Below are 22,481 nucleotides of genomic sequence, written 5' to 3' on the forward strand. Positions count from 1 at the left end.
GTGTCGCCGAGTGGGGAAAAAACGGTTAGACACATGAACAGGTTGGTGGTGTACCTGGGGCTTCTGTTTAAGACTATGCTTCCTCCTCACCGTCACCCAGCCGCCCTCTTTCCCCAGCTGCTTGGGGTCTGCCGGGGAACAGCTAGCGAGGCCTGCGCTATCTTTGGCTGCACCAGCTACAGGGGCCTGGCTAGCTACGGGTGAATGAAGGGTGCGAAGCCGAGTCTCCAATTCAGTAATCCTGGCCTCCAGAGCTGCAAATATGCTACATTTGTTACAGGTATCATTACTGCTAAAGGAGGCCGAGGAGTAACTAAACATCTGACACAATGAGCAGGAAAGTGCAGAAGGGACAGGTGAAGTAGCCATGTTGCTAACGAGTCGGCTACGAGCTAAGCTAAGCTAGCAAAACAGTAAAGAGACAGTGAGTGAATACTTTGGCTATAAATTAGGTAGTGAGCACACAGAAAGTGTGATTCAGATGAAGCACGTTAAGATTATACTATGAAAAAGGGATGTATCAAAAGATTTAAATTAAATTGCTAAGCAGAAAAGCTACTCAGAAACACCACTGTGTTTGAGCAGGAACAGGAAGTGATACTCTACCACATGAGAGTTAAGGCTATATTAAAGAATACATGGAATCATACGGTTGGCTTTCAATTTGGATAGACATTCGCAACCTCTGTTATGCTTTATATACTGTATTTTCATATATTGTAGCAGATTTTTTACAATCACACTAATTGCAAGAGCCATTTAAATGCTAGTTCATTGGTAATGATTAAATGGTTAAAAGGATAAACATACATTTTGTTGTTGAAAATATAATTTCATGTAAATTCACAAATGCTGTTATCTTAAAGGCATAGAATATAGAAATGTGAAATTCCAATGCACTTTTTGGCATTTTGTGCTTCCAGCACAGTGTAATTATGTGCTTGTGTGGTGGTGGTGGTGGTGGTGGTGGTGGTGGTGGTGGTGGTGGGGGGGGGATAAGCTGGAGTCAACACTGTTTTTTGACAGAATCTGGCTATGTTAATTTTAAGTTCCATTAAAACAGACTTCTAAAGGTGGTACAGAAGAGTGAAATAGAGCCGGTGTGCCGTCGCTATAAAACTATTTATCACAAATATATTTTTCAGACTCAGTTTCTGTAACCTCTCCGAGAGAAGCTGTGAACCTCTGTCTTCAGTTCTCAGCTCCCAGTCCTCTAGTCTGAGAGAGCTGGACCTGAGTAACAACAAGCTGAAGGATTCAGGAGTGAAGCGTCTGTCTGCTGGGTTGAAGAGTCCACATTTTAAACTGGAAACTCTGAGGTCAGATCAAGTGCCTTTCTTTTTGTGTGCGTGTGTGTGTGTGTTGAAAAAATAAACATTTTACCTATATGTTGACACTTTTCTTTTTAAACTGTTATACATATTTAACAGAAGGGATCAAAGTCTGTTCCAAAGCTTCATATTGTAAGTTGTCATTGCGTCATGAATGCACGTATTTGCCATGTATTCTTTTTTTTTCTTTTTTTTTTCAGACTGAATGGCTGTAACCTCTCACAGAGAAGTTGTGAAGCTCTGTCCTCCATTCTCAGCTTCCAGTCCTCTAGTCTGAAAGAGTTGGACTTGAGTACCAATGGCTTGCAGGATTCAGGAATAAAGAAGCTGTTCGTTGCAGTGGAGAGTCCATACTGGAAACTGGAAACTCTCAGGTTGGATCGAGTGACTTCCTTTTTTGTGTAATGACAAAATTAGCAAATTGAATATTTTACACAACTAAGTTCAACTTCATCCTTTGTATTGTAGCACTATAAAAAAAATATAAATCACATGAAATGGCCATATTTTGGTAATGCTTTGAAATAACTGCAGTTGATTTAGCACCCATCCATCAATTCTCTCCTGCTTATCCTCATTGGGGTGGGGGTTGCTGGTAGAAATCAACACCCACCGGGAACGAGTCAACCTTATTGCTGGTGTTAAGGTCCATTTTGAGGACGAGAGAGGTGGTGGAGATCGGAATAACACACTGACCCAGTCAGTTGGAGTCTACGAATGATTTTTAATGAAGCACACGCAGCGTGTGGAGACCTGTACCCAGACAGCATCCAGATCTCATCTCCAAAACGTCAGAACACAGTTTTTATGCATCGGGGTATTAGAACGCCCCCTCTTGCGTCAGATAAACACAATACATGCATACGTCAACTCAAAACCACAATAACTTTTAACACAGTTTAAAAAGAACATTGTCGGCAGGTGCATCCGGTCACCATCCTGCCCGGGCTTATCTGTCTGGAACATCAGGCACACGTTCTGCACAAACTGTCACTCATGCAGGCACAATTTTGCAGTTGCAAGCAAAACATGATTAAACTTTCACCTATATGGGTCTATCTAATATGTGTGTGTATGTGTGTCTCGTCCTTAAATGCTCTCTCATCTCACCCGTTGCACTTCTGACCTTTTACCAGAACAGAGGCTCATCCTTACATGTAATAACCTAACTGGAACTATATATGTAATCTACTGAATAAATGTTTTAATCAAGAACCTCTACTAAAAGCTTAATCATAAGATATAAATGAATAAAAGATAATAGAGAATAAACTAATGATAGTCTCCTGAGACTCTGCTTTGGGTTTCATTTCCTGCAAAGCACACTCTGCAAACCTGCAGTTTCCTGTCAAGACCTTTAGGCCCAGATTATATTCAGAGGTGAGCCTTTCAAATAATGCAATGTAATCTGCCTATAAACATTTTAAGATTATAGATTCAACTCAACAGTTTAAAGTGGTTCTTACTGGACCTGTAATAAAGACTAATATGATACCAATATGTTTGAACATCTGAATGCAATATCAATAGTGTTATTAATAGAATGGTAATGATGATTATAAAAATAGCAGCAAATAATAGCAGCAAAATATCCTCCTACTCCTTACACTGGCTATAAGGATCAAATGGGCCAAACACCCTATTCTCCCAAAGCATCTCTCACACAATACTCCAAGGGACACAGTCGAATGCCTTCTCCAAGTTTACAAAACACGTCTAGACTGGTTGGGCAAGTTTTCATGCACCCTCAAGTGTCTTCAAGAGTGTAAAATGCAAGTCCAGTGTTCCGCAAAATGCATTGTTCCTCCTGTAACCAAGGTTTAACTAACGAACAGACTGTCCTTTCAGGCACCCTGACATAGGCTTTCCCAAAAAAGGCTGAGGAGTGTGATCCCCTACACTTAGAGCACACCCTCCGGTCCCGCTTCGTAAAGATGGAAACAACTCTGCTATTCTAAAGATACTGCCCCTGGTCTCCACGCGAAATTGTAGAGATCAAGACAACCTACAGAGCCTTTAGGAACTCAACATGATTCTTATACATTCCAGGGGCCTGCCACCAAGGAGCTGCTTAACTGCCTCAGTAACCTCACCCCAGGTGATGGACCAGTTACCCCCCCCCAAGACTCTGCTTGCTATATGGAAAATATTAAGGAGGTCCTTAAAGTATTCGTTGCACTGCCCAGCAATATCCTCAGTTGATGTTGGCAGCACTCTGTTTGCATTATACACAGTGGAGGTGGAGCCACCGCCTTGCCCAACTGAGTCCCCTGATGGTTTTAAAAGAACCTCTTTGAGGCATTCCAAAAGTCTTTCTCCATGGCATCATTGTTTCTGATTCAGTCACCGCCTGAGCCGCATTGCACAGGACAAATCGGCTGCCTCCAAAGTCCCACAGGCTAACCGAGCCTGAGAGGAGGACTACTTCTGGTGGTAGACACCACCCAGCTAAGTTAAATGGAGGTCCTGAGCATGGTCCATTCAGACTTAATCTCTGAAAATACAGTTCCAGATCTGATGATATGATTACAAAGCCAATTATGCTTATGGACATCACTTATGGACATCACTATCTTCAAACATGGTGTTTGTTATAGACAAACTGATATTTTCAGAGGTGTCCAGTAACAGAATACCACCCGGGTTCAGATGTGGCAGGCCGTTCCTCCCAGTCACACCCCTCCAGGTCTCATGTAGTTGCCGACATGTGCATTGAAGTCCCCAAGTAGGATGACAGAGTCCCCAGGTGGAACACCGTCCAAGAAGGCCGTGTACTCCAAAATGTCATTCGCAGGTGTAGGGAACAAACCCTCTTGTCTACTGAGAAAACCTCACCATAAACATGAATAAATATTGCTAAATAGTCCTCAGTGCTTCATGAATACACTTTAACAAGTGCCTCATTGTTATGTGTGTTTCTAATTTTTCAGACTGAGCGACTGTGATCTCTCGGAGAGAAGCTGTGAAGCTTTGTCCTCAGTTCTCAACTGTCAGTCCTGTAGTCTGAGAGATCTGGACCTGAGTAAGAATGAAGTTAAGGACGCAGGAGTGAAGCTTTTGTCTGTTGGACTAAAGAGTCTGTATTGTGCACTGGAAACTCTCAGGTCAGGATTTTATTTTAATGATGATCATTTAAAATATGAATATTACTGCATAAACAACTAACATTTAAATATTTTTTTTTGTGGAATATTGAATGACTATGAATACTCTGAGAAGTCATGTTTGATTAAGACGTGTCATTTATTGTGCATAGTCAAGAACACACTATGTTCTTTACTATACTACATCACATCTGAGTTATTCCATAAAAGTATGTCATGCATTTGGTAGTTAGAGGCTACACTACTGTAATTCATTATGAGTTTGTTCTGAAAGCTCCCATAAAGGCATTTAAATGACTCACTCAGAAAGAGCACTGAGAGGGAAAAGAAACCTAAATTATCTCATTTTCTTTTCTCTTCATCGGCTCCCTGTGAATTCCAGAAAATCTACCTAAACTCCTTCTTCCAACATATAGTCTTATACAACCATATTCCCTCATATAGTACATATCCTAATGCCAGACCCAGAGTGCAGACTTACTTGTTGTGCTTAGAGTTTCTAAAAGAAGAAAACAAGACAGAGCCTTAACTTGTCATGCCCATTTGTCCTTCTTTCCTGATGGTCTTCCTTTCCTTCTTTATGTTCTTGTATATCCCCATACCCATCAAACAGTCACTTTGGATGGCTTTTTCTCCCTCAACCTGGTCCTGTTTCAGGTCCTTTTCTATTGAGAGACTTCTTCCTCTCCAGTGTCACAAAGCACTGATGTTCTGGGTGTTAAATCTCTCTGAAAGAAGAAAAAGATGAAGAAAATTGTAAAGAGAAGAGTTCACAGATGGATTGTTATTTTTGTGTCTGCAGTCTGTCAGGCTGTCTGATCACAGAAGAAGGCTGTACTTCTCTGATCTCAGCTCTGAGCTCCAACCCCTCCCATCTGAGAGAGCTGAACCTAAGCTACAATCATCCAGGAGACTCAGGAATGAAGCTGCTGTCGGCTGGACTAAAGGATCCAGGCTGGAGACTGGACACTCTCAGGTATGGAGAGAATGTCTGATAGAGGAGGAAGAGCTGGAAACATTTCCTGTGTCCTTCACTCACTTCCTGTTTGTTTCCTGCAGATGAGGCATGAACAATCACACATGCAGGAATATTTTCAGGAACAGACACACTAGACTAGCTGGATAGTACATGGATATTTATGTAGGGAGTCTCCAAGGAGTCTGTTTGCAGGAACATTAATGATAAGTGATAAGTCATGTTGAGAGTTTCATTAAAAGTATACCTACAGTTAAGTCCATACATATTTGGACAGAGACAACATTATGTAATTTTAGACACACTTTATTAGGTCACAGGTGTACCTGAGATAGTGGCCACTGTGTACCTAATAAAGTGTTAGCCATGTTTCCCACGCTGTATGTCCACAGTCACAGTGACAGTCAGTGACACTGACAGAAAAATGAAACAAGGCTGTGAATCATTTCAGTCTGTGTGTGTGGCAAAGAGGCAGACAGGAGCGGCTAACATTTGGAAATGGAAGCTTAAATACTGACAAACTCTACATTCACAGCTGAATTCACAATAAATTTGTTCTCAAACAACAGAATGAGAATGAAATATTGATTTTAACAGGGCCTATAAACAGCATTAGCTTTGCAGCATTAGAGTTTCCATCATGGTCACACAAAGCCTTAGCAGAGCAAAGCACCTACGTAGCATTAGCTGCTCAAGTTGTAGAAAGCAAGGGAAAACAGTATTAGCATTAGCTGCTAATGGCAGCCAACTTAGCATAAACTCTTCATATCGTTATAACGCAAGGGAAAAGAGTCACTCATGGCAGCCTATTTAGCATAAACATCTCACATCATTATAACACAAGAGAAAAGGGTATTAGCGTTAGCTACTAATGCTTATTCACCTCAAATTAGCTTTAGCTGCTAATGGCAGCCTACTTAGCATTCACTCCTCACATTGTTGTTAGCCAAGGGAAAAGAGTATTAGCATTAGCTACTATCATTTTCAGTAAGTAAGAGAAAACAGTGTTAGCATTATTAGATAATGCTAACTCACATTAAATTAGCATTAGTATTAACAACAGCGTACTTAGAATTAGCCACTTGGATTGTTAAAAAGTAAGGGAAAACAGTATTATCATTAGCGCATAATGCTAATTCATGTCAAAGTAGCATTAGCTGCTCACATTGTTGTAAGGAAAGAGAAAACAGTATTAGCATTAACTGCTACTAATTATTCACACCTAATTAGAGTTATAATGCAGGGGAAAAGAGTTAGCATTATCGGATAATGTTAATTCACATCAAATTAGCATTAGTTAATAACGGTACACTTTGTGTCATTAGCTGCTGTCATTCTTACAAAGCAAAGGAAAAGAGTATGAGCATTAGCTGCTAATGCTTATTCACCTAAAATTAGAATTAGCCACTAATGGCGTCCTATTTAGCATTAACTCTTCACATCGCAGGGGAAAAGTTAAAATTGAATGAAAAATAGTGTTAGTATTAGCTACTCATATTGTTAAAAAGTAAGAGAAAACATTCCTAGCATTAGCTGCCAATTCCTATTCATCTAAAATTAGCATACTGGCAGTCTACTTAGCATTAACTCCTCGCTAATATAATGCTAGCATCAGCCTACCTAGCACTAACTGCTAACATTGTTAAAATTGAAGGAAAAATAGTGTAAGCATTAGTTACTCATATTGTTAAAAAGTAAGACAAAACATTGTTAGCATTAGCGGATAAATTAGCAATAGCTAATTACGGCAACCTACTTAGCATTAGCTGCTCACATTGTTATAAATTAAGAGAATATGGTATTGGCATTAGTTGCCTATGCTTATTCACCTAAAACTAGCATTAGCCACAAATGGTAGCTTATTTAGCATTAACTTCTTAATGCATTAACTTCTTAATGCTAAATGAAGTTAATTAATGCTAAATAGGCTTGACTGAAGGGAAAGTAGTTTTAGCATTAGCTGCTCATATTGTTATAATGCAAGGGAAAACAGTTAGCAAAAACATTGTTAGCATTAGCAGATAATGCTAATTCACCTCAAATTAGCATTTGCTAATAATGGCAACCTACCTACCTACCTTTCAGGATGGAGCCTGCTGGAGTCCGATGGTTGAGACCAGGTCTGAGGAAGTGTAAGTGTGTTTTTAATGGGATTCATGAAAACAAAGCAGCACACATTCAGCCATCTTCATCATGTCAAGAGTCATCATCAAAGTGTCAATCAATGAACAGATGATGGATCAATAACTGCAGCTGGATTGTGTTTGTTCTCTCCATCAGATTCCTGTCAACTCACAATCAACACAAACACAGTGAACACAAAGCTCCAACTGTCTGACAACAACAGGAAGGTGACACATGTGAAGAAGGTTCAGTCATATCCTGATCATCCAGACAGATTTGATGTTTGCCAGCTGCTGTGTAGAAATGCTCTGACTGGTCGGTGTTTCTGGGAGATCGAGTGGAGAGGAAGAGTTTCTATATCAGTGAGTTACAGAAGCATCAGAGGGAAAGGAGTCAATGACTGTTGGTTTGGATACAATGATGACTGTGGGTTTGGATGGAATGATCAGTCCTGGAGTCTGTACTGTTATAGTGGTGCTCCTCAGTTTGTCAGGCACAATAAGATCAAAACACCCATCTCCTCCTCCTCCTCCTCCTCCTCCTCCTCCTCTGTCTCTAACAGAGCAGCAGTGTATGTGGACTGTCCTGCTGGCACTCTGTCCTTCTACAGAGTCTCCTCTGACACTCTGATCCACCTCCACACCTTCAACACCACATTCACTCAAACTCTTTATCCTGGGTTTTGGGTGGGTCGTGGTGCCTCAGTGTCCCTGTGCTGAGTGGAGTGTAAAGAGTGTCTCCTGTTAGAGAAACACTCTGACTGTTGAACAGATAGTTCAGTCTGTACATGTCTGTCTCTTTCACTCACAAACATGTTTTCAGATTCATGGATTCAATCAGTTGATGTTTGAAACTCTTCTAAATGATTCCTTGTAAACTTCTTCCTCTTCAGTCCTTTAAAGATGGAAGCTCCCATTATTCCAGGATCCACATGTTGTTTTCTGTCTTTTTCCACTCAAAGCTTCACAGTGAATATCAGTATGTTGTGTTACTCTGAAGCTCAGTTCACAACCAGCTCATCTGCATTGTCAACAAGTCTGAGCTCATTAAAATGAATCCAAATGTTTGATTTCTCTTTCTTAATGGGATGTTTCCAAACTCTCCACATGATCTTACTGTTTCACTCATTGTTGGAAGCTCATCATGTGAAAATGTTTCAGCCATAGAAGCTGAAAATATTGGCTCAATAGTTTTGAATGCAGTTCTAAGCACTATCTGATTGTACTGAGGGATCAGAATGCATGTGGCTTATCTAATAAACAGCAAAGGCTTCAATCCTCATTTGAAACTAGTCTTGTGTTTTTCCCATGTTGAACAGGAACATGGTGCAGTATGTTGGTAACAGCTTGGTGATCAAACCCTTAGAAACATGTAAATATGTCTGTATAGCACTGCATATGTTGTTTATCACTTTAGTTTGTATAAAACATGAAAACTATCACAAAGGGTCCTGGTGAAGAATCTGCTGGAATTTGGTGACAGACATTAGATTTGCTTTGATGTCAAACTTTTAGAAGCTGTTTCATTGATTTTATAAAATGCTGCATCAAAAACAAAGAGAGTGAGTCTATTGCTGCCAATAAGTGATGTACAAGCAGAGTGAGCTTTTCTGAGGCCCAAAATTTCAGGGCTGGTTGACCTCTGATGACCTGTAGAAATTTTTATAAATATCTTTAAAATGATAGCAGCACAAACTAAAATTTCTGCAGCACAAACATAGCATAGTTGATTGACACCACATTTTTGGGATTTGAAGAAGGTGGGGGACCAACTTCACTCACATCAAACTGAGGGAGGATGGACTTACAGCACAGGAAGTGATGTCAGAAAATAAAAAGACTTTTAGTCCTGAGTGAGCGACAGGACAGGACGCTGACGTGGATCTCCTTCAGACCTGGATCACAGTCTTCACACTAAACCCTTTAAACATCTTTACTCTGTTGGTTCGATCAGTAACAACAATAATGTTATAAAAACAGGATTTTTCCTCTCCTGATGAATATAGATCCGTGTAGATAAACCACTCACAGGCTCCATTCAAACAATACCTAACATTAAATATATGATTATAGTCAGAGGGGACTCCAAAATAAAAGCACGATCACTTCCACTGTGTCCATCACTGGTAGGTTAAACTGGGAGACAGTCTCTAACATGATGAAACCATAGTCTATGATCTAGAACATCATAGTGGTGCGTAGGTTCTCAGTCATCCAGGTCACAGTGCTCTACACTGAACAAGTCAAACACCTGGACTTCACCCAGTTGCTGTTCTTTGTGTCTTCTTTCTTCAGCTCTACAGACTAACACAAAGAACTTTTTCTAATACATGGCTTATCAGCACGTTTCAGTCCATTCACACAGCTTAATATGTTTCTACTAACACGTTCTACCAACATAGAGGTCAGAGTGAAACAATGGGAGAGGGCGAGGGAGGGCTCTGTATTTACGTGCATGAAAGCTGGTGCAACAACGGGACAATTATAAACAGTCACTGCTCCCCGAACCTCGAGTACATGTCGGTAAGATGCCGGCCTTTTTTTCTACTGAGAGAGCTAACAGTAGTGATCATCACGGCTGTGTACATTCCACCCGATGCCAACGTAAACACGGCGCTCTCTATCGTGCTGAACACCATTAACGAACAGCAGCGGGCCCACCCGGACGGTGTTCACATAATTGCAGGTGATTTTAATAAGGCCAACATAAAGACTGTACTCCCAAAGTTCTATCAGCATGTCAAATGTCTCACCAGAGGAGAAAAAACTCTAGATCATGTTTACTCCAACATCAAGCATGCATATAGAGCCATACCCCTCCCCCACCTCGGTCAGTCCGACCATCTCTCCCTCCTGCTCTCCCCAGCCTACACCCCCTCAGGCGCAGTGCCAGGCCCACCACAAAGACGGTTACTACCTGGCCTGAAAATGCTCTCTCCAAAGTACAAGACTGCTTCACACAGACAGACTGGGACATATTTGAACACCAGGACCTAGAAACTTTCACAGGATCAGTACTGGACTACATCAAGTTCTGTACTGCAAATGTGACTGTGGACAAAAGCATTCGGGTTTTCCCAAATCAAAAACCCTGGATGACCAGCGAGGTCCGCTCACTCCTCAAAGCCCGTGATGCCGCCTTCATATCAGGTGACAGGGCTGCTCGAGCTGACCTGAAAAGGGGGGTTAAAAAAGCCAAGTCAGACCACAAAAGGAACATCGAGTCCCACCTGTCCAGCAACAACACACGAGAGGTGTGGCAGGGAATGCAAGACATCATCAACTACAGAGGCAGCACTGTGGAAACAGAAAACCTGAGTGTGCAGCTGGCAGAGGAAATAAACAGCTTCTTTGCCCGCTTTGAAACACCACAACAGCAACACTCATCTGCCTCAGCCCTGCTCCCATCCTCATCCTCACCTGGTTCCTGCACCGCTCCACTCACTGTAACGGAGCACGATGTCAGACGTGTGCTCCTAGCAGTGAACCCCAGGAAGGCGGCCGGTCCAGACGGTGTACCTGGCAAGGTACTAAGAGCATGCGCACACCAGCTCACCCTCATCTTCACCAGACTCTTCAACCTCTCACTGGATCAGGCAGCCACCCCATCCTGTCTAAAATAAGCCACAATCATCTCAGTGCCGAAGAAGTCTCCCATCTCCAGCCTGAATGATTACCGTCCTGTGGCCCTCACACCGGTAATCATGAAATGCTTTGAGAGACTAGTCCTTCAGCACGTCAAGGATTACCTCCCCCCAGAATTCGATCCCCACCAGTTTGCATACCGTGCAAACAGATCCACAGAAGACACCATCGCCACAGCCCTCCACGCTGTGCTGAGTCACCTAGAGCAGCGGTAGAGCTACCTCCGAATGCTCTTCGTGGACTACAGCTCAGCCTTTAATACAATCATCCCGGACATCCTCATCACCTAACTGGTCACTCTTGGCCTCCCTTCTCTCACATGTGCCTGGATAAAGGACTTTCTCACAAACCGGCCCCAGACTGTGAGGCTCCACCCTCATCTCTCCTCCACTCGCACACTGAGCACCGGCTCCCCACAGGGCTGTGTGCTGAGCCCCCTCCTGTATTCTCTCTACACTGAAGCGAGATCGATCAACTGCAGACCAGACAACAAACGACGGAGGCTTCCAGAAAAGTGCAATCAAACAATGAGTTTATTAGCAGCGGGAAGACATATCAGGATATGTCCTCTGACAAAAATACATGTTGAGAACACTTTTAAAGCAGTGGGGTATCCGCCCCCCCATGGCGTCAACACAAAACAAAAGTTCATCGTGTACAGTCAGTGGTATATCTGGTACATCTTCAATAGCTATAAACAGACATATAACAGACATATAACTTCCCCTTTCTGCAACACCTCCCATGCACAATCATAGTCTTAAGCCTTCAGAGTGTCTGAGGGCTGGTTATTGCCTCCCGTCATCTGCTACTAAGTAGGCAAAAGGGCAGCCAGTTACAAAAAGGTCAAAGACACTTGGGCCTGCGCTCAGGCCTGTTGCTAGATTTATGTATTGTAAGCATGCATGCAATCAACCTGCTATGTTCTCATCTTCCCTCAACATGTATCACCTGGACACTCTCACCAGTGAAGCTTAAAACCCTCTTGGATGGAACATCAACTCTAAACAAGCACAGTTATGCATTGTGTATGAAATGATCATAAATAAACCTGTGAATAGAAAGGTTAATGTGATGACAAACATATTCAATGCAATAAGAACCCTGTAAACAATATTACTGTTAAAATAATACTGTAAAACACGTTATCAATGCATTCATCATAAGGCAGATTATATAATAGCAATAAAAGAATCTCTGAATCCCAACATTCCCTCTTTTGACATTCCAACCAGGAATGTCACCACACTTCGTGTTGTATCTCTCCCTGTTCCACTCTACGGGTTCTAAGTTCATCTGGTAGATGCCCTCGACCCAGCCAGGGTTCGCAACCCTAGCCATAATTTTTACCAACACTCCTCTAACACAAGGTATGATACCACAACCAGCGATGACCAACATTCCCAGAAATACAGCCAATGAACATATCACTGACATAGCCACACCTTTCCATTGTCCAAACACAGATGTCATCCAGGACGCCAGCGGATTTTCGATACCTGAGTGCTCATGCATTGTTTTAGACAAAATCTTCAGACCCTCCAGAGCTCAGGTTACTGAGCCATCTCGGGCAGTATTAATGGGGATAAAAGTCAGCACATGTCTCCGAACATGGCGCATACGCCTCCCCTCTCACGTCAAGGGCAATTTGATTTTGCACTCCCATCAGCAAACTCGGACCCAATTGTTCTTCAAACCCCATCATGGCGTCCCTGGTGAGGTTAGAGAGTCTCAGCAGGTTGTAATGAACATAGTTAATGCGGTCAACATTTTACTAGGCGTTACCCAAAGAAATATACTCTCAAATCCTGCAGCTATCAGATTTACCAGCTTGTACTCGTCTGGAACTCCCCTAGGCACTCCTATGGAGTCTATCCAAGTCGGTGAGTCCAGGCGAGGATCATAAACATGTGTACCCTGGGTCCCTCTTTTGGCCAAAATCTGTCTCTTATGTCTGGCAGCTAAAGTTCGCATGTTATGTTGTGGAATAGTCTTTACCTGGTTTCCAATCAGTATGAGTGGAGCTCCCAGTCGCTCTGTAGACAAACGTGGCCTGGCTGAAGCACAGGCAACATTGTCAGATACATGTTGTTCTCTAGCCTTTTGAGCCACCCAAACAAGCCAGAGGTTATGTCCTTGAAACCAGTGGCACGCTCAATCAAATCCTTAGGCTCCAGTCTAGAGTAATCTGTGGTCAGAAGTACTCTCCCTTTTGATTCCTGTTCCTTTTGAGCTACTGTTCTCGAAGTTACCATCTGATCAGTCAGAATGGTGACAGAACTTTCTGCGAGCAGCTTAGACTTTGGATCAACTAAATTTACCTAAGCATATCATGGGGTGATTGCAGATAGTGATGGGATTTCCGGCTCTTTTTAGAGAACCGGCTCTTCCGGCTCGGCTCACTAAAAAGAGCCGGCTCTTTCGGCTCCGAACCGGCTCTTCAGGTTGTTTTGTTGCTTTAATTAATTTATTATTACAATAATATCAAATTATGCACAAAAGGAATTACTAATGTAAAAAAGTGGTTTTATTTATATATGTTTATATATAAATATATACAGTGGCCCCTAGAGAGAGACAAAACATGTACAAACTCCAAAAAGCATGTACAAACACTGTCATGATCCTGGGTCCGTTGGACCCAGCGTTTTGTGTTTCTCTTTTAATGTGATTTTGGTTCTGCTTTTCCTCTGTTTAGTGTTTACTCTGTTCAGCCCGCGTGTGTCCTTGTATGTGTAGTTCCTGTTTTATTGTGAAGGTCTGTGTCTTATGTCAGTGTGTTCTGCTACGTTTCCCCTGCCTCGTCAGTTGTGATGTCTTCCAGGTGTGTTCCCCTCCTGTTTCCCATACCCTGATTACTGGTGTGTATTTATAGTGTGTGTTCACTCGTCCTCGTTGCTGGTTCGTCTGTGTTGTTTCCCCTCGGTCTCCCCATGTGTATTTCCCCGGACCTCCCTGCATCTTCATTTCTGGTTTGTTTTGTTAGTGTTACCCAGTTTAGGTTTTCCTGTTAGTGTCACCCGCCATTTCTGTTTATTTGTCCCACTGTTAATAAATTCTCACCTGCACTTGAGCTGCCGCTGCCTGGTCCTAATTTATTTCCACACGGCTTGCACCCGCAAACCGTGACAGTACGAACCAGCCACCATGGACCCAGCGGCAGTAAACCCGTCCGAGGAGCTCCGGGACGACATCATTTACAACGTGGAGAATCTTCTTGGCCTGTGGCTATAACACCCTCCGGAGGAGCTTCGCCACGTCGTTGAAAGCCGGTTACAACGGCTCTTCTCCGGCCTGCCATGGCTTTTGGAAACGCTCTCCCCGACCATGCAGGCTTTTCTCCGCCTCACACCACACCTTCTCTCCGCCACTACTACCTCGCTGCCCGAACCGCCGGATGTGGTTATGCCCAGCCTGTCGGAGCCGGCTGCGGGGAAGAAACGGCGATCGCGCCGCTGGCGCGCCACCCCACAGCCGGACGTTCGGACTTCTAATTCGCCGGCTGTGGTGAGTGAGGACTCTTTTTCCATTGTGGATTGTGGACCTGTTTATTCCGGGGCAGTGTTTTGTGCGGCAGACAACAAAGTACACAGCTTAACGCCTGCTCGGCCATTTTTAGCTCAGTTAGCTGCTAAGCAGCCACTCTCCACTCAGTCCCCAGTGTCAGTCGCTCGCTCACCTTCAGCTCGGTCTCCTACGCTTCCGGCGTCACCTGTCGTTCAGTCTCCTGTGCCACTCTCAGCTCAGTCTCCTGTGCCACTCTCAGCTCAGTCTCCTGTGCCACTCTCAGCTCAGTCTCCTGTGCCACTCTCAGCTCAGTCTGCAGTGCCACTCTCAGCTCAGTCTGCAGTGCCACTCTCAGCTCAGTCTCCAGTGCCACTCTCAGCTCAGTCTCCAGTGCTTCCAGTTTCACCCGCAACTCAGGCCCCAGTGCCGCCTGTGGTTCAGGCCCCAGTGCCGCCTGTAGTTCAGCCCCCAGTGCCGCTTTCTGTTCAGGCCCCAGTGCCGCTTTCTGTTCAGGCCCCAGTGTTCCCCGTAGCTCCAGTGTCCCCCCTAGCTTCAGTGTCCCCCCTAGCTCCAGTGTCCCCCCCTAGCTCCAGTGTCCCCCCTAGCTCCAGTGTCCCCCGTAGCTCCAGTGTCCCCCGTAGCTCCGTCACTCATTCCGTCGCCAGTCTCACACACTCACTTTATGCAGGGAGAAAGTCTGAGTTCCACCCAGGGAGTTTCTCGCGCCTTAGCTGCTTCAAGCACCGTAATGCACTCCAGGGCCTCCCCAGAAGCTAGGTTTCACCCCCCAGCTAGTACTGGACCCCTGAGAATTAAGCAGCCCTCAGAGAACTCCTCCGTGTTAGTGTTGCCTGGGCAAAGCCAGTGCTCCGTGCAGTGCCAGCTGCCTTTATGTCGGCTAGTGGACTCTTGGCCTCGTGTCTCCGCTGGAGGGTCCGAAGGACCGCTCCGGCCTTTGCTTCCTGTCGTCGCTGGAGGATCCAAGGGATCCGTCCAGCCCGCAGCACCTCCGTCTTCGGCTTCCACGCCGTCAGCTGCAGCGCCTCCGTCTCCGGCTTCCACGCCGCCAGCTGCAGCCTCACCATTCATGCCAGGTGCAGCCTCATCTTCCACACCGGCTGGAGCGCCTCCATCTCCGGCTTCCACGCCGCCGCCTGCAGCTTCGTCTGCAGCGGCAGCCGCTTCATCCACGCCAGCTGCAGCCGCTGCCTCATCCACGCCAGCTGCAGCCGCTGCCTCATCCACGCCAGCTGCAGCCTCTGCCTCATCCACGCCAGCTGCAGCCTCTGCCTCATCCACGCCAGCTGCAGCCTCTGCCTCATCCTGGTCCAGCCTCCGTGCCTTCGCCTGGTCCAGCCTCCGTGCCTTCGCCTGGTCCAGCCTCCGTGCCTTCGCCTGGTCCAGCTTCCGTGCCTTCGCCTGGTCCAGCCCCCTTGTCTTCGCCTTCAGTGTCGCCTGGTCCTGCCCCGTCTGGGTCTGCAGCTATCTGGCCACTTTCCAGGCCACTGGCCAGGCGCCATCGCCGTCGTGGGCGGCCCCCGGACCGCCTTTCGCCTGAGTCGCCGCCGCTGCCTTCCGCACGGCCGGCCCCCGGACGCCATTCGCCTGCGTCGCCGCCGCTGCCTTCCGCACGGCCGGCCCCCTGAACTGCCTCCACGTGGCCGCCGCTGCCTTCCGCACGGCCGGCCCCCTGAACTGCTTCCACGTGGCCGCCGCTGCCTTCCGCACGGCCGGCCCCCCGAACTGTTTGGGCTCCGGTGTTGTCGGCCCCCTGGCCGGCCCCCTGAACTCTTCTGTTTTGGACTCTGTTTTTTTGTGCTCCGGTGTGTTTCTTTTGTTGTTGTTCTTTTGGTGCTGGACTCGCGCTTTGTTTTTGACTTTCTAGTGCTCCTGTTTTGTTTTGCCTCGAGCCCTCCGTCCTGGACCCCCGCCACCCGCCCTGGTCGGGTTGTTTTCTGTTTTTTTTTTTGTTTGTATTTTTTTTTTTCTCTCTGGCGGTTTTGTTTTCTTGTTGGGCTGTCTGGGGCCAGCCTTTGAGGGGGGGGTACTGTAATGATCCTGGGTCCGTTTGACCCAGCGTTTTGTGTTTCTCTTTTAATGTGATTTTGGTTCTGCTTTTCCTCTGTTTAGTGTTTACTCTGTTCAGCCCGCGTGTCCTTGTATGTGTAGTTCCTGTTTTATTGTGAAGGTCTGTGTCTTATGTCAGTGTGTTCTGCTACGTTTCCCCTGCCTCGTCAGTTGTGATGTCTTCCAGGTGTGTTCCCCTCCTGTTTCCCATACCCTGATTACTGGTGTGTATTTATAGTGTGTGTTCACTCGTCCTCGTTGCTGGTTCGTCTGTGTTGTTTCCCCTCGGTCTCCCCATGTGTATTTCCCCGGACCTCCCTGCATCTTCATTTCTGGTTTGTTTTGTTAGTGTTACCCAGTTTAGGTTTTCCTGTTAGTGTCACCCGCCATTTCTGTTTATTTGTCCCACTGTTAATAAATTCTCACCTGCACTTGAGCTGCCGCTGCCTGGTCCTAATTTATTTCCACACGGCTTGCACCCGCAAACCGTGACAAACACATTTCTAGCGTTAACTGAACTTCCAAAACAGAGCTACCTACATCACTTAAATTACACAATTGAAAGCATATGTGTATTGTTTGTGTATTTATACACAAGCACTCATATATATTCAAATAATAAAAAAAAAAAGTTCATTTACCTCTTACTACCACACACCGGTCGTTGGTACTTGTTGGCTTGTGTAGCCTCTAGGTAACAAAAGCTCAACACTGCGCCTAGCATTCTGGAGCACTTCTGTTGTCTTTTGTACATGTTTTGGGTTTTTACGTGCTTCTGAGGCTACGTCCACACGTACACGGGTATTTTTGAAAAAAGAGATTTTCCGTTTTCATTTTAAAAAATAATCCTGTCCACATGTAAATGCAGAAATGAAGGAAAACGCTGCTAGGAGCATGACAAAGCAACAGGTGCCGATATATTCCTAAACGTGTAGAAATGTTGGCCAATCAGAAGTCTAGAAGCCTCGGTGGGAAATAGTAAACAAAGATGGGGCATAGAAGCAGAACTGAGTCGTATGCATGGAGGGACAGTAACTGTGTGTGTATATGTAAGCATTTAAACACTGCAGAGAGGACAATTAACAGCAACAGTATTGTAGAAATTCATTTTCACAGAAAAAAACTCACAGTGGCGCACAGTGTGACGTCAAAAAAGGCGCACATCTTTGATGCTGCATTTTCTTCGTTTTCCTCATCCACGGTAAATGCAAAAACTGAGTTTTCGAAAATATCCACCCTTAAAGGCATTTTTAGAAATCAACGTTTTCAGTGACCGAAAACGCCGTTTACGTGTGGACGAAAGGTGCAAACGAGTAGAAAAATCTGCGTTTTCAAAAATACCCGGGTACGTGTGGACATAGCCTGAGTTTTTATGTGTTTTGGAGTTTTTACGTGCTTTGTCTGTAGGGGCCACCGTAAATATACTTTTATTTATTCACTCCACATAAAATGTAATAAATAAATCATATAATACAAAAACCAACTAGTCACAGTTCAACATTTAACTATTTAAATTTTCAGCTTTCTCCTTTTAAACAAATTTAAAATAAACAACACAAAACACTGCAAACCACCGCACAATTAAATATAAATTAAAATATGAAAAAGAAGATGCATATTCTCTGTCATATGGGCCTGCATGAATACACTTTCTGAATCCTTTATCATCTGCAACTGAAAATAGTTGTGGATGATTTCTATACCTTTCTAATGTGACGTTGTTGTCCCTGGCTCTCTTTCTCTCTCCCTCCCGCTCTGTTCCTCTGCTACTGCGACTGTAACTACCGCCCCTCCCCCCTCTGCCCAGCGCAAAGCACAAGGCTCGGGTGCGGAGTGAAGCGGAAAAAAAGTGCGAGAGAGAGAGGGTGAGAGAAAGAAAAAAAAACCCCATGGCTCGTGATAAGGAGCCGGCTCGCATCGTTCACGTCACAGGTCCGGCTCTAAGAGCCATTTCGTTCGCGAATGACCCATCACTAATTGCAGACCTGTACATCATACGCTATCCAACTACTATTAGCTCCTGTACACTTAATGACGTCACACAAATCAAACGGGAATGAGCTGGTGGACCCTTTAACATAATTCAACTCTATGCCATTATTGCTGCTGAGACACTCATCACCTTTACCTGACACCTCATGCTTTTGTCTTTTTACCGATCCTATTTTAGCAACTACAGTCTCAGGAAGCGCTGGACTGGACTGGCGTCCGTGTTCGGACAAGGGGTCCGGAGTGCCCTGCAAAATATAAACAATAAACAAAACAGCCATGGTTAATATCATTGCATACAACGAACTTGGTCGTTGTAAAGAACATTTTAATAAATTTCTTCTCATTACGTGTCTCTGATTCACGTGTTTGCATCATGTTATATAAACTTTGTATCCTAGAAAGAAACTCCCCTGTTTTTGTGAAGTCCTCAAGTTGTCCCCGCTCCATTCTGTTAGCGACCTTCTCAACTGCTGCTCTTCTTTCTTCTGCCCCCCAGGTAGACTACTGGTTGGCCTGTTGCACGGGTGAGAGGATTTATTCTGCCTCTGCTCGTTGACACCCGTGTTAGTTGAAGAGGAGTTTTCCTCTACCAAACTCTCATGTGCTGGAGCACACTGCGACCAATGATACCAAGTATCACCTTTCCCTTTTAGTTGAACTGCTGTAGTTGTTCTGGCAATGACCTCGTAAGGACCCGTCCAGCGTGGCTCCTTCCAAAGACCACCCTCTTTTCGGGCTCCTTTGCTCTGCCACACCTCTTTTCCTGGGAAGAAGCCTCCTGTTGGGCCCGTCTGGCCTCCTCCAACCTATTGATGCCTGCCTCCTCTTCAGCAGTTACCTACACCCTTTGCTGTTGTTCTTTATAGCTTGCTGCTTCCCTTGCGGCTTCATCCGCTCTCTGATTTCCTCCTGCAACCATGGTTTTTGCCTAAGGGTGTCCCTCAATTCTCCCTGCTTCTTTTACCTCAATTCAGTTCTTTGTTTGCAGACTATAGTATAGCCACTTTGGCAACAGTGGCCAGGAAAAACTCCCTTTTAACAGGAAGAAACCTCCGCCAGAACCACGCTCAGGTACGGGCAGCCATCTGCTGCGACCGCTTGGCGTGAGCTAACCGAGATTTCGAAGAGAGAGACATGTCTGTGAAGGTTCTCAGTCATCCAGGTCATCGTAGACTAAGGAGCTTGGAAAGAAAAGCGTCTGGACTTCTTGAGTTGCTTGAAGACGTTTCACCTCTCATCCGAGAAGCTTCTTCAGTTCTAAGGATCAGTGGTGGAGAGTCCCAGATTTAAACCTAGTGGGAGTTTCCCCCCCAAAGGGGGACAAAGGACCCCCTGATGATCCTCTACCTAATCACATGAGCCAAGGTGTGAAAGCGGGTGTGGGTCCTAATCAGCCAGAGTTTCTTTCGAGGATGCCAAGCGTTCACATTTTGGACAGAGAGGACAGATGGTTTGAAAGAGGAGTGAAGGAAGCCATTTACGTCCACTGTGAGCGACCATCTTTGAACAGAGGCGGGGGTTTACGACACCAACTGTCTGCCATCTATAATCCAGTTTTGAGATCCCTTCCCAGACGCCTTAACGCCCACTCACACCCTGGGCCATCTGACTTCAGGAAATCACATGATAGGGTGGGGCCAGGGTTCCCAATGAGCTCACCCGAAACTCTGGCTGAAACTCAACAATCTTAAACACAGAACATTTTGCCACAAGTTCCTCAGGGTCCTGACACTCTCAGATCAACTTAACATAATTTCACCTGCTCAAAACACAGAGAATCTCGTTAAACACCACACAACTTGCACACCATCAACACTAAATTCTGAATTTTCTCTTCTAAAAACTACTACACACTAAGCGAGTTGGACAACATGATAAACAGGCTCCTATGCTAAACCTGCTATCTGATCTTCATGAACTCTTTTGTATTCTAAGGTTAAAGCATTTTCTATTTGTGTGTGTGATTGTGTATATGTTTTTTTTTTTTTTGTTTTTTTGTGGTTTTCTCAGACTCCTTCACAAGGTTCGCTAACCCCAATTCTGATTTCCCACCTTAAATAACAGCCTTCCCTGTCCTCAGCCAGAAGTTAGAGCTTGCTTTTCAGGTTCAGGGAACAATTCACCCTGAAAAACAGTGAGTGTCTCCCCTCTTTAACTCATCACTGGTCATTGTTAATGACATGTTTGTTAAGCATTTCCCCCTCTGCCTCAGTCCAACGGCTTTACCCTTGAAGTGAGTGAGTCCGAGCTCACTCAGGCCGTAGTAATCGTGACTGTGCCTGCCTTAGGTTGTCCCGTGGTTTTTCCAAGTGGGATCTTACCCGTCATGGGCTACCAGCCTTCCACACTTGCCTGTTACGGGGGCCAATTGGCCAGGGGTGGCATGAAGGGAGGGGACACACTAGCTCTGGACATTAAAGGAGTGTAAGCTGCTTTCTTCCTTGCATGGGTATATTAAACTATCCCACTTCCGATTGTTTCCCACCATAATTTCACCTGTAGCAATTTGTGTACGTGCGTTTTCTATTCATTAATGTAATTGTTAGTTCATGTATTTATGTTCTCGGCCTTTCTCTTTTCTAAAACATATAATTAATATAATTTTATTACTTTTTCTTAAGACTTTTATTCTCTAATTCCTTTGTTTTCATGTTGCAACGTCTCCCCATCTCACAAGCTATATCCAACTTCCGGTTTCAAACACACTCTCCAGCTTGGCTATACACACATACTTCTCTCAGACTTCCTCTTTCTCCCACACTCTGCTATGTACCTACGTAGTGTTATTATTACTTTTTATTATTTTGTACAACTCACACAGAATCATTCAAATCCAGTACAACATTCATACACTAAGAATCACTCCATACACGCTTTCCTAAGAGTCTCAGAGTCATTCTAAGTCATGTTCTTCTCTACACACGACTTTTGGCCTCCAGGGCATAAAACTTTGAACACAATCTTTTACTTTACCAGAACTAGTCCTTTACCAGAACCCTCATACGTGCAATAAGACAGCTATATGTGCAATTCTTTCTTTGACAAAGTTGTAGTTTGTATTTTCTTACTCAGCTGTATATAGTATTGGTATTCTTATTTTATTCTATTATATATATCATTCTATTCTACTTTATTTTATTGCATTCCAGTGTTTTCTCATTTTTGCTGCATAACTTTGCACTTTTGCTTTAACAAAACAAATTTCCCACCTGTGGGACTGACTAAGATCATCTTTATCTTTAACTAGCCCAAATGAAATTCTAGTTCAATGCACACATGTGTTGCAGTTTAAAATTAGAAGAGGAAGTAACTCACCCCTAAGAACTTTGTGTGTGTGTTAATGTCTGTGTTAAATATTTTTTCTAATTCCTGTTCTTCTTTAAACACCATGAATGACCTCCAGGTCATAACCTTTGGACTTATAACTCTAATATAAGTCCACACAGCGCACCAAGCACAGAGAAAATTCAACCTCAGTGCTTCAACCTTCTCCTCAAAATTCAGAAACTGTTTCTGTCATTTATCTGCCCAAGAACTTCATCATATGGACCTCGCCAGGTCCAGTAATCTTCAGCACATGTACATCACTGCGGCCAGTGCTACTTTGAAAACAGTTTCTTGTCTTAGTTTACTCAGCACTCACTTATCAGATGGACTGCAGCCGATCCATATCAGCATAATTGTGAGTCCACATGTATAACTTATTCTTCACTTGTGTCACAACACCTCTAATAAT

At 44.5% G+C, this 22,481-nt stretch overlaps 1 protein-coding gene and 1 pseudogene across 1 annotated transcript in view; both read left to right on the plus strand.

Moving 5' to 3' along the window:
• Positions 1–22,481, plus strand: part of LOC134622834 (uncharacterized) — an 822,926-nt gene that overhangs the window by 411,006 nt on the left and 389,439 nt on the right. Inside the window, 4 exon segments of the mRNA XM_065470170.1 lie at positions 1,146–1,319; positions 1,532–1,705; positions 4,262–4,435; positions 5,238–5,411. Coding sequence (XP_065326242.1) covers positions 1,146–1,319; positions 1,532–1,705; positions 4,262–4,435; positions 5,238–5,411 — 696 coding nt within the window.
• LOC135932537 (stonustoxin subunit alpha-like) lies at positions 7,498–10,460 on the plus strand (annotated as a pseudogene).

The sequence above is a fragment of the Pelmatolapia mariae genome, linkage group LG3_W (assembly GCF_036321145.2).
Source record: "Pelmatolapia mariae isolate MD_Pm_ZW linkage group LG3_W, Pm_UMD_F_2, whole genome shotgun sequence".
NCBI classification, from domain to species: domain Eukaryota; kingdom Metazoa; phylum Chordata; class Actinopteri; order Cichliformes; family Cichlidae; genus Pelmatolapia; species Pelmatolapia mariae.